General features: G+C 34.1%; 1 protein-coding gene across 2 annotated transcripts; it reads right to left on the bottom strand.

The window, feature by feature from the left end:
- Positions 1 to 5,100: 5,100 nt before the first annotated feature.
- LOC149141042 (uncharacterized) lies at positions 5,101 to 11,091 on the bottom strand. 2 transcript variants are annotated; one of them, XR_016264922.1, is made up of 4 exons: positions 10,954 to 11,091; positions 5,832 to 5,918; positions 5,646 to 5,738; positions 5,101 to 5,473 (listed from the first exon to the last, which is right to left on the bottom strand). XR_016264922.1 is itself a non-coding variant. In XM_089449871.1 (3 exons), exons 1-3 carry the CDS (start codon positions 5,958 to 5,960, stop codon positions 5,276 to 5,278), a joined length of 420 nt encoding a protein of 139 aa, XP_089305997.1. In that variant the 5' UTR covers positions 5,961 to 6,088; the 3' UTR covers positions 5,101 to 5,275. The 2 variants fall into 2 exon arrangements, 1 of the variants encoding a protein (XP_089305997.1); XM_089449871.1 differs by lacking the exon at positions 10,954 to 11,091 and having other exon boundaries at positions 5,832 to 6,088.
- Between the last annotated feature and the right edge of the window lie 1,651 nt (positions 11,092 to 12,742).

Below are 12,742 nucleotides of genomic sequence, written 5' to 3'. Positions count from 1 at the left end.
ATTGCCGAGCTATTACCGTTTCAAACTGTCATGAGGGACCCAGTTAGACATTCCTCTATCGTTTTCCTACTCCAGGTAATACGTGACCTTTTCTTGTCTTAGAAAATTCATCATGCCACCTAAAATGAAACCCCCCAAAGAAAAGGGAAATAAACTAGAAGAGAACCCCATGCTACCCCCACCTGTAGACTTAGATCATGTACCCTTATTGGACATGCATTATAAAATTTCTGAAACCAACTGTGAATTTGACTTGTTTGAACTTCACAGTTGGTTAAAACATAAATTACTTGACCAAAGAATGAAATTAATATGTGGGAGTGTACCCTACCTTAGTTCATGCTCCCACATACCCATTTTTTCCTTGAGTTAGTTTCCTAGTGTCATTTGAGTTATGTCCCCTCTCAAAGAGCTATCATAAGTCACAATGGTGAAGTTTTGATAACTATCATAGTTGTAGCCATTTCCCAAATGATCTTGGTAACAATCCTAGAGTCAGCTAAGCCACTGTCAGTAGACTCTCTCACAGAGCTCTACAAGAATTTAACTTTTCCCCAGAGAGCCAAGATCTTTGAACTTTTTCTTCTTGAAGATGTCCAATTACCAAAAACCAATACCCCATATTCATCTACCATGTTCTTTGAGGGAACCAAGAATATTATTTCCATCATCTATTACATTATTAGTTATCATTCTGTCCAGTGGGTTGATGAGGCCATTGTTGGCTTCCTTTCGATTTTCACCACTGGTGAGAAACTCGTCTTTTTTAATTACAGTTAGTTTATTGTAGAGGCTACACATGATCAGTTTATCAAATTTTCTACAGAGGGAGCTTTCAAATACTCCTTTGTTTTAGTGTACATGTTTATTTATCAACAAGCAGACAAATTCCCTTTCACCTTACAAAAGATGGATGAGCAGGGTAATGCTTAGTCAGTCATACAATGGACATCCTTGGTGAGAAGGAATTCCACAGAATTCTCTTTCACAGACTTTGTGGACTAGTTCTGATACAAAGTGGTATGTCTCCTACATAGTGATGTGGAGCCCAGGATAGGTGAAGACATTCAGAAGATTCTACATCTCAATGATCAAGTAAAGATAGGGGACTAGTATCTTTACCAGACCTACACATAAATTCAGATATATGGGTGTGAGCTGCCACCCTACAAACTGCCCAAATTTGTGCCTATGCGAATTTTCTCATTAGAGTACATTCGGCAGATGATTCACATGGATGATCTACATTTCGTGGCATCCAAGAAGAAGGCCCAGTTCAAGATTAAAGCCAAAGTGGGACCTTTTGTCTGCAATACCAAATCAGATGATAAGGAAGCTAAGTTGTTGTTGAAGCAAATGAGCTTTAAATTGAGTTTCAGCTGGTCTTATGACCCTTTTGGCTTGATCTAAAAGCTAAGGGTGGAGCAAAAGACCACACCTTACTCACATACTCCTTGACCAGAAATCAATCAGTATATGAACCAGACTCAATGGGTGGAAAACACACCGCAAGAGGAAGAGGAGAAGGTTTTCTCTACTACAACCACTCAAACACCCATACCTAAAGAGAAACAGGAGAAGAGAGGAAGAGAAGACGAATCTTCCCTGGTGATAGAGATATAAGCAAAAGATTTCCTAGTTTATACAAAGAAGAACAAAACCAACTCTGCACATGTTTCTCAGCAGGACACATAAGAACAACATACTATTGTAAAGATAGGTCCTCATGTGTCTAGAAAAGAGGAGGATATCTTCATAGGATGACCATATTCATCTACTTCCAGAGATACTCCAGAGACACCAAAGATAATCGATTTGGCTCAAGATACTATCGAGCCCAACATTTTTTCCAAATATAAGGCAATTAAGAAAAGGAATGAAATGCTAAAATCCTCCACTTATATGCAGTTCTAGAAAAAATAAGTTGTATCTTAGGACATATTACTATCATCATTCGACTCAGAGAAGTGCAAAATGAAAATAACATTTCTCGAAGCCAAAGTAGCAGCTCCTAGGTCACCTAGAGATTACAAGGAGTCTATGTCACTTTTGATGCACATCATATTCATCCCATAGACCAGATGGACCTTCACAGAAAAACAAGCAAGATGATGTATTCCAAACTCACTAACACTGCCATGTAAGCCTCTAAATTGTAGGTATCACTAAATAATGTACAATGCTCAAGTTAGATAAGATTTCATCCTTAGCAAAGGATACTAGAATCAAGTCACTAGAGGACTTGGTGATCAAGTTGGGATTTAATCCCAATGATATCAAGGTAGCTGAAGAACTTCTGAAGAAAAAGGATGTTAAAATAGCAACGTTGAGGAAACAATTAAAGCTGCCTACTGCAGAGGATCCACAGGCCAAGGATCTAGGAGAGAGTGGGAAGCAAAAATAGGATATGTTCGGGATAGTCATCGAACTAAACAACCAAATCAGAGATATGGAGATAGAGTTAGAGAAACTGCTCAAAGAAAAGGAGCAGGTGGAGTAGTTGGCCATAGTTCCTCTTACTGCAATTCCAATTGCAGTGGCCACAACTACAGGGGCATCTGCATCTACATCAGCAACAACAAAAGATTTAACAATGTAGCTTGTTAAAGCCATGGACGATCTGTCCTTTTTAGGAACAATAAATTGTAAGTTAAGAGCTCAGCTTAAGACATTGTCAGAACATCACCTAAAAATAAAAAATGATAATTTTTATGTGGCGGAGTTGCAGAAAACCCATCAGTTAAATCTAAAAATTGAGCAGTTGCATAGTGAATCAGTGAAGCCATCATAGAAATATGGCCTTCTATATAGATCATCTTTTAACAGTAGGAGTTAGTGCAAAAATCCCAAGAGGTGATCAAGCAGATTAAAGTAGACTTGGGGCAGAAACTTGGGGAAGCTACAACCATCATCAAATTTCTGAATTTTAAGAATGGAGAATAACTACAGGAGCTGGGAATTCAAGACATAATAAATACCATCCTGGAGGTGAAAAGGATGCAAACCAAAAGGACTCTTATGAATCAACTAGGTCAAAAATGCTAGAACTTAGAAAAAAGCATAGACAAATTCCACAAGAAGTTGTAGGTGTTCAATAGGAAAGGTCTGCCAAAGTTGATTAATGCAGAGAACAAGCGCATGAGCCTAACAGAGTACCAAGACAGATTAAGCAGGAGGGCCCATGACAAATCAAAGTTTGAGGGCTATAGGGGCATCTACATCTCATCAACTAAGCTCTTATCTTAACAATTTATTGTTTTTCAATGGACAAATCACCCATGGATTCACTACAACAAAACCAGCGATTTGCGCCAGATTTTAGTGCATTTTTTTTGTAATTGTGATGAGCAACCTGGCGCTAAATCTGGCTCTATTGTACAATTTTTAAAGCGTCCTTTTTTGCACCTGATTTTGCATCCTTTTTCACGCTAGATTTTGCATCATTTTTTACACCAAACTATGCATCATTTTTTGCGTCAAATTTTGAACCAAGATTTGCATCTTATTTTATGACAGGTTTTGCTTCTAGTTTTGCGTCATTTTTTGCATCTATTTTTCATTCTCTTTTGCTTCCTATTTTGTGTCATTCTTTGCTTCCATTTTTGCACCATCATTTGCATCAAGTTTACACTGTATTTTGAATCCAATTTAACATCTTTTTATGCATCCATTTTGTGTCAGTTTTTGCATCTAGTCTTACGCCAGGTTTTGTATCTAGTCTTACACTAGTTTTTGCTTCTATTTTTGCACCAGCTTTGGTGCCTATCTTTGCACCATGTGTTGAATTTGATTTAGCACCAAATTTTGCATCCATTTTTGTGCCCATTTTTGCATCTTTTTTTGGACCATTTTTTACATCCACATTTACGTTTGATTTGTCTCCATTTTTCCCATCTCATTTTGCACCATATTTTGCGTCATTTGTTTCATCCAATTTTGCATCATTTTTAACACCATCTCTTGCATCTAATGTTACATCATTTTGAGCATCCAAATTTGCATTTATATTTGCATCTTATGTTGAGTCATGTGTTGTGTCCACCTTTGCATCTTATTTTGTGTCTAATGGTACATTCAATTTAGAGCCATTTTTTACGTCTACTTTTGTATTTGTTTTTGCACCAAGTTTTGCATCCAATTTTAAGCTATTTTATGCCCCTTTTTGCACCATTTTTTTGTGTCTACTTGTGTCCAATGTTGCACCATTATTTACACCGACTTTTTCATCCAATTTTGCATTTTTTTGGTGTCTAGTTTTAAATCGTTTTCACCATCCAAATTTGCATCTTTTTTTGCCTCATTTTGTGTCCACATTTGCATATAATTTTGTGTCTGAGTTCGAGCCTAAATTTGCATGTGATTAGGAATCATTTTTTACATCCAATATGGCATCCTTGGTTTCACATTTTTTCAGCCCCATTTTGCATCTTGTTTTATGTCTTTTCTTACATCTTTTTTTTTTCCTTTTTTGCATCCAAGTTTGCATCCCAAATTTACACCATTATTTGCATCATCATTTGGCATATTAATTTGTAACGTTTTTTGCTTCTTTTTAACGCTCAACTTTGCATCTTATTTTACATCTAGTTGTTGTCTTTTTTTGCATCTAATTTGGTGCCCATTTATGTGTCCTTGTTTTTGCCCAATTTGATATCCTTTTGTATGCCATGTTTTGTTCCCTTCTTTGTGTCAACTATTGCACAATTTTTCACTTCTAATTTAAAACACTTTGTATGTCAATTGTTTGCATTTTGTATTAATTCCTAGTTTAACATCCAATTTTACTTTCAATTTTGCATCCATGGTTACATCCGCATTTGACTTCTTATATAGAGTATATTTTTCTTTACATATATGACCCCCTTTATAGATTCATAGTGAAATATATGATAGTTTCTAATTATCATTAAAGCAGATATCACAATTCAAAATCATTTGTAAAGAAATTTAAGAGAAATTGACAACATCCATCCAAAAAAATAACAATGTGTCATTAACAATTTTCAAAACATGTATAAAATAGCAACATAATACTAATAAAATCAGTATTATTTTTAATCAAAACAAGTAAAATTCAAATATGATTAACAAATCAAAATATTTCATGAATATCGTTATTCTACGATAAATTAACAACATACATAAATCAAACTCATCGTATGATTACAAAATCAAAATGTCTCATTGATATAGGGTAAATTCACAATACCCATCTAAACATAACAATGTCATTCTACACAATAATTTCTTCATAAAAAACAATGCATGTGCATGCCTAGCTACCACCACCAAGATCATCCTCATGATCATCTTGACCATCCTCATTACTCTGATCCACATCATCACCAACACCGCAACTATCATCATCATCTCCTCCTTCACCACCATCATCCTCATCCTCATCCTCATCATCTCCTGATATATGTTGAACATAATTTGGATCATCGTCTTGGCAATCATTACCTATAGCATTCTGACAAAAAAAATCAATATTACATGTTAGTATTAATTACATAACACAATGCATGTTTTTGTTATACAATGTTAACCATAAAATGAGGTAAGATATAATATCTAATAGTACTAAAAAATAAAATGAAAATATGGTTTAAAAGTATATTGGAAATCCAACTAAGATTACATACCATAGAGTCCATCCAAACAACAAATTCAACCCATCTCTTTTGTTGCAGCACCTCCTTTTCCAAATGATTTGGAGGTCTTCCATATTTTAGTTCCTATCAATCAGTAAATAGGGAGAAATTAGATAACAATGACTTTCTTCTAGTACAAAATTTATTAAAAAAATATCACATGTTTAATATACTTACAAAGGTTGTTATCAGTGCTTTTAAACCTTTCTGGCCACTACGATGAGTGACTTTTGTCTTGGTTAACCTCGCCTTGGATGCCTTGTCCTTAAACATAAACCAATTCAATTTATTTTCACACAAATACATGTCTAAGATACTTATAAGTATTAATACATTCTAAATAATGTTTAATGAAAAATTCAATACCTGAATGCTCTCATTGCCGGCTTTTCTTTGTGCATCCAACTTCTCATATGATTTTACAAGTTCTTTCTATACTTTAAAAGGTATGTCAATAGGTCTTTGTTTCAGTCTTTGATCTTGAGGCATTTTTTTAATTTTTCTTGTTTGGTTAAAAATTTTGGTTAAAAAAAACTGAACAAGTAATTCACATCAATGGCATGGGGACTCTATGGATATGTGTAAAAAAATGGCTATAAAGAAAACATCCAAAAAACGTATGAGCTCTCCCTTTGATGGTCACTTGGGGCATATGGCTGGAAAGGAACAACTCCATTTTCGAAAATCAAGGACAATCCTTTCTCAAAGTCCTTCCTAATATTCACTCCAAATGTCTTAAAATGAAAAACAAAATTCAAACGTCATCCTTAAACATCTCCCTTAAATATAAGGTTGGACCATAAATTCTTCACTTTTATTGTTATCGGCTCTGGAATGATTTTTCTATATGCAATTATATAATGAATTATGTGTGCACTAATGAAAAAACATTGAGTTTCATTTTTCATAATCACAAACAATGAAAAAAGAATCACACGTAACTAGCATCATTTTGGAAATTTTATATTTATTAAAAATCTTTAACATGTTTTCCTCCCATATCTCATAAAAAGGTGTGAAATTTTTTATATACTCTCCAATAAGCCTAAGGATCACATACCTTTTAAAACTTTCCATTACCATTATATGTTTCTCCTTGAAGATATATAATATGTTTCTTCTTTAACATATATATTATGTTTCGCATTTCTTAATATTTGACAAAATACTAAAGTTGAAAAGAATATAAAATCTCACTTTTTAGAATATTTTATGATATAAGAGATTGATTTAAGTGATGTTTTGGGTTAGAAGAGGTTAGCTTTATATAATAAAGGAATATTAACAATTTTAAAGTCTAAATTTTGACAATTCAACATAATTTGGCTTTACATAATAATAAAAAAGAAATTAAGAATTTTTATTTCATATATCTTATTTATAACATTTTAATGGTTTATTCATATAGTAATAAAAAGTTCATATTTATAGGCAATTTAAAAATGATAATTTTAAGAGTGTTTACATCTAAAAAGTGTGGAAATAGTTTGAGATATGGTAGCACACAGTGTCCCATCATTGTGAGTTTTTAAATGTGTATCTAAACCCCTTTTGAAACTAACAATCTATCTTTTAAGTGTGCAGAAAAATCATCAGATTATTCATCCCTTGGAAGCCCAAGTACATAGATTTTGAAGTGGCTTCACCTTGTTGGGCTCCTCGGCTTATCTAATGATTGTTTCGCAATGACTTGGCCAGGCCCTAAATTAATTAAAAATATATATATTTCTTCACTCAATTTTTCTCCTAATTCAAGTGCAAATACAGTTAGATATGCTTATTAGAGCTTTTAATTTTTATTTTGTGAATATTTTAAATAATTTTACTAATCCTGGTAGTTATTTATCATTATACATATAGCCATTTGTTCTCCATTTTCTTGTGAGACGGATAGGGTTTCTTCATGAAATTGTTTTGCAAGTTGATATTCAAGAGATCAATTCCTAGAAGCTTTCAGCCCTTACAAACCCTATACATCTAGGGTTTGGGCCTAAAATTACCATTTTTTTAGTGTTGTCCAGCATTTTGTTAAGGCCATGATGGGTTTAAGGCCTTACTAGGCCTCACTAAAGTTCGATCTTCAGTTCTGTGGCTCTTTTCCCTCAACGCTCAACTATTCTTGAGGCTGCAAGCCCTTCAAGGGCTAGTTTTCCTTGCAAATATGGTCTTAGCCAACGGTTCATCATCAAATTTATTTGCAAATAAGTTTGTGGTTGCTCTCACTAAATTTAGTGTCAGATCTGACTTCGTATGATGTTGCAGACTCATTGCAAATTTCTTGAAGGACAAAAGTCTGGTTATTAAGCTCATTGGGGTAGCCGCAGTAGTTGTGAGGCGAGAAAACCCTAGCCACAGGCATAAAAAGGCCTCTAGGACCCAGCCACAGGCCTGTAGTGGCTCTTGGAACTCTAAACCAGCCCTAAAAGGAAGCCACAGGGCATTGGAGTCTGTTCTGTTCATTTATATTGCCATTACTAATACTTTGTTGCAGGTTTGAAGACAAGTTTTGAAGGCAGGATTTGATTATAACGCCTGTTGAAACATAATAGCCCGATACTGCACGTTGCACATTATGGTTTTTCTTATTGGTTGGTTGAAACATAATAGCCAGATAGGGGTTGGTTATGGTTTTTCTTATTGGTGCAACTAGCCAGATACTGCACGTTGCACATTCTGCAATTTTCCCTTGACCCTTATATGATAAGCTGGTATAACCAACTACACACTTGCAAAAGGAATGTGTAGGCAGAGATATATTCAAGAAACCTTACTACTACAATGTTTGTTTGAATGTATCTTGTTCCTCAATCTCATGGGACTAGTAAGGAAGCTTGCTACATAGCTTTTGCCTTGATTTAGTTAGGGCCAGAAATGAGACTCTGATCGTATGCAACCAGCAAGTTACCATTTGGGTTGTTGTATATTTCTTCAGCTGGCATATTGGTCACCTCAATTTGTTGGGGTCAGCCAGATTTCAAGCAGCTGAATATTGCCATATTGCCCCTACTCACAGTAAAAATTTACCTTGAACATTCTATATAGTATTATCTTGACCTAAATAGGACAAGAACGAGCACTCTTGTCATGTGTCACTTGAATCTTGAAAGAAAACTTCCATATAAACTACACCTCCATTACCATATCATTGCCTATTCTCAAGGATGGCATTCACATCAAACAGTTGGATCAAGAAGAGGTATCTTGCCAATAAGTTCCACAAGCCATGAAGATAAGTACAAGGCTGCATGCCCACCATTGGGTAAGTTCCCTGGGTTTCTGCACTTCATCCACACATAAACCCTATATTGAACCCTCAAACAAACCCTGAATTTTCCCATCAAAACTACAAGACTTGGCCTTCAAAGTTCAAATTAGGCCTAAGCTCAACCTTCAAACATCGAAATTTGGCCACCAGAACAAACCTGAAACTCAGCCTCAACAACATTGAAGTTCGGCCTTCAACAGGGCTAAAACTCGGCCTCTAGAACAGCGTTGAAACTCACCTTCTAACTAGGACCAAAAACCTTCACAAAGAGTGCCAAAAACCCTTCCCACAAGAAAACTCTCCAACTATGCTTCACTTGGTTCATGAGGTATGAACCTTAGAATTACTCCTTTGCTTGCTTAGACAAACCTGAATTGGCTTGAGCGAGTAAGTCCTAGGTCCCTACACATAACACCTATATATAGTGTGTTTGACCACCAAAAGCAAGGCCGACTTGCCCACTGGCTAGGCTAACTTGGCAGACTATAATATTGAAAAAAATCATCTCTTTAACCAAAAGAAGTTAGGGGGAGTGCCATATAATGTTGCAAAAATCTTGGAATAAGCTTTCCAACCATATATATATATATATATATATATATATATATATATCATGTTTCATAATTGGAGTAAAAATGCATTCAAAGATAGGATACCTAAATGGGACATCAAAAATCCAAAAACAATATTTCAAGAAGGTGTGTCATATATCGTTGGAAAGGTCTCAAAATATGTTATTTGACTATATAACTCTCTTTCATTTGGATAGCCTTTGACATCAATAACAACCATTTTCAACATACATAATTCAAAAGAATCTGTTGCTAAAATTTAGCTACTTTTCACATGGCTACCATCCATCGTCTATCAGTTGAAATGTTAGACAAAAGGAAACAAGCCCAATACAACAAAAAGAGAGAATTAATAGCCTGTAATATGTCAAGACAACAATCCACAAACAAGAAATAAGTGGCAGAAAATTTATAATAACACTTGCCCTTCTGTGCCTTCCAGGGGGAAGGAGATGCGAATATAAACAAAGGATTCACGCTCTTAGTTTAATAATAATTAACTACTACCGTTATGTAACCATTCTGTAATTAATAATGGGAAAAAATAATAACATCTTACCCCACACTCACTTTTGGGAAAAAGTGGTGGCTGTGGAAAACTGTATGTAAAAGTACCAAAGGCAAAGGAATGTATTGATGCTCAAAGAATCATCGAAATGAGACCAAAAATCTTCAATTAATGCTCTGTTGTCCAATACAGTGTTGCAAAGATTGGTTATCTATCGTCAATATCATGAGATATCATGATTCTCTCAGCTCAGGGATATTATCAGCAGAAAAAGTTGTGAATTTTACAAATTTTGAACATATCATGATATTTTGAAAATATCCTGATATATCAACAAAATGTCACCAAAAAATGGAAAATATTAGCTGAGTTAGCAGATTATTGGATTTTTTGGCTCAGTTTGAAGTGGTATCAAAGCTTTTTCGAGGTACAAAGTGGAAGAATTTTTATTTTTTTTATATAAATTTTTCAAAGGAAAAAGAGGACAGCAAAAAGCAAATCAAATTCTAAAATTTTAAAATATGAAGAAACCAGTTGTAGATCTGGGTTCCTCTAGAAAAATACCCAGCGTCAAAAAAATTGTGCAAATCAGAGCCTAGGAAATGGACTTATGGTTGATAGAAAACCAAAGTTTTAGGGTTTTCCTGAAATCTTGCCTGTAAGCCAAAATAGAGTCAAAATTTTCCATTGAAAGCTCAGAATAACTGAACCAGAAATAACCCTTGTGAAATTTGCTGCTTAAAACATTGTTTTGAGCACGGCCTCTTTCTTCAGATTTATTTTAGATAATACGGTAGCTTATTTAATGAAATATTTCCAGAAAGTTGAAATATGGCAAATTTTTCCAATGAAGAACTCTAAATAATTTCATTAGGGCAAGGCGTAGAGGATTCATGACGGCGACAAGAAAATAATGGCGCTTTGCAATTTTAGCACTCTCTTGCAGAAAAATACCTTTTCTGAAATCGTTTTGACCACGAAGAAACGAAGATGAACTGTTGGAAGTCATGCAGAGAGAGATCTGGTGGCTCGTGGATCGATTCTGGGGCAATGTTTATGCGATTGCAAACCATGATTGTTCATATGCGAGCTACTGAGCTAGGGATACGCGCAATGGCGCCAAACTACCAAGAGGATTTGAATTTAAAAGCGGCATAGAATATCTACCGTCCGATTATGTCATCGACGGTCATATATTTGTGCTTCAGTGAAACGGATTTTCAAAGAATTTGAAATATTATACATTTTATAGAATTTGAAATATTATACATTCTATTATTTAAGCTGAATAATAGTTTTACTTTGGAAAAATAATTGGGCACATCAAATAAAATATTGATGCGACGGACATCGAACTCCGAAACAATAATGCACCCTTCTCTTACTCCAAAACATTAATGCACCCTTCTCTAGCTGATGTGTCAATGTTTTCTTTGAAGTGGAACTTAAAGAATTAAGTAATTATTCATTATTAAATTGGGATTTTATATAAATTAATTGATTATTTATTAATGTTAATTTCATTTTATAATTTTATAGTAATTTTTAATAGATTTTTGTTAAAGATAATTATTTGAGCTATTATTGTATCAAAATTTTTGTTGTGTCTTTTATTATTATATTTTAATCCACTTTAAACATGCTCAAAATATGTTTTCATCTTCATTTGTGGAGATTATCTACTTGCATATTCAAAAAGTTTTGATGTAGTTTTTGCCTTGAAAAATGATTATTGTGATTGTAATGGTGAGAAATTATTCTATAAACAGTGTTAAGTGTTATTTAGAATAAATGAGAAATTCTTTTTGAATATATAAGACTAATCTTTGAGAGAATAGATATATATTCCCTAATTATCACATAAACAAGGGGTTAATCTTGCATTTAGTGCTTTATCTCTGTAGAGTTTCGCTAAACAAAGGGAATACCTCCTCCTGCGTGACTTCGATTGTCCCTCCCTCTTACAGGATTGCAAAGCATTAAGAATTGAATCTTCTTTATTTTAAAGATGTAGTCTTGTCGAATATACCAAAAACATAGTAGGATTCTTTCATTATTGACAAATTCAAGCACATGTGCAAGGGAAGTATTCATCTATGGATGGTTAACAAGTTCATTAATAACTACAAGCAAACGCTTCAAACTATGTATTTAATGATCTCTAGTCATCATCTAAAGAGTTCAAGAATCAAATCAATTCCAACCTAAGTTCTAAGTATATGGTAAACCTCTACTCTAGAGGTTCTATTATTGTAAAATTTCACAACTATGGAAGTTGTGGCAAGGTCTCAAAGGAGGGACTTTCTTTTTGGGGCAAAACTAACCTTTTTTCAAAAGATAGTTTCTATAATTGAATCCATCTTCAATATCCATTTCTTCAACCCCACTCTGCCGGATTTGAATATTGAATCCCCCCTACTTATTTTGGGATGAGATGATCTTTCAAAAGCCAAAATAAATATATTGGGGACTTACAACAATATACAAACTAAGCAAGGAAGGGTATACACACACGTGTTAGAATTTGAATTGAAGTTGACTTGAGAAAAGGTATAACAATGCATATTTAATTAAATATTGGTGATTTTAACAACCACGTCCATTAGATTAAAATAATGATACTTTATGTGTATCTATATGCAAAGACAAAATACTTGAAAGGCACCTTCCCAACAACAAAGGTCATTATAAGAAAAATGGAAAAATAACAAGTTGATGGGTGGTATGATTGAATGAAGAATCA

Source organism: Pinus tabuliformis, chromosome X, assembly GCF_031772625.1.
Source record: "Pinus tabuliformis cultivar Carrire ecotype Pingquan chromosome X, CPIR1, whole genome shotgun sequence".
Lineage (NCBI taxonomy): Eukaryota > Viridiplantae > Streptophyta > Pinopsida > Pinales > Pinaceae > Pinus > Pinus tabuliformis.
Note: the sequence above shows the minus strand (reverse complement) of the source record. Positions and strands in the feature narration are given on the sequence as shown.

Coding starts and splice junctions, on each gene's coding strand:
- LOC149141042 (XM_089449871.1), bottom strand. CDS start 5,960: ATGTATTTGTGTGAAAATAAATTGAATTGGTTTATGTTTAAGGACAAG. Junction 5,739..5,831: donor AAGCACTGATAACAACCTTT/GTAAGTATATTA, acceptor ACTGATTGATAG/GAACTAAAATATGGAAGACC. Junction 5,474..5,645: donor TTGTTTGGATGGACTCTATG/GTATGTAATCTT, acceptor TTTTTTTGTCAG/AATGCTATAGGTAATGATTG.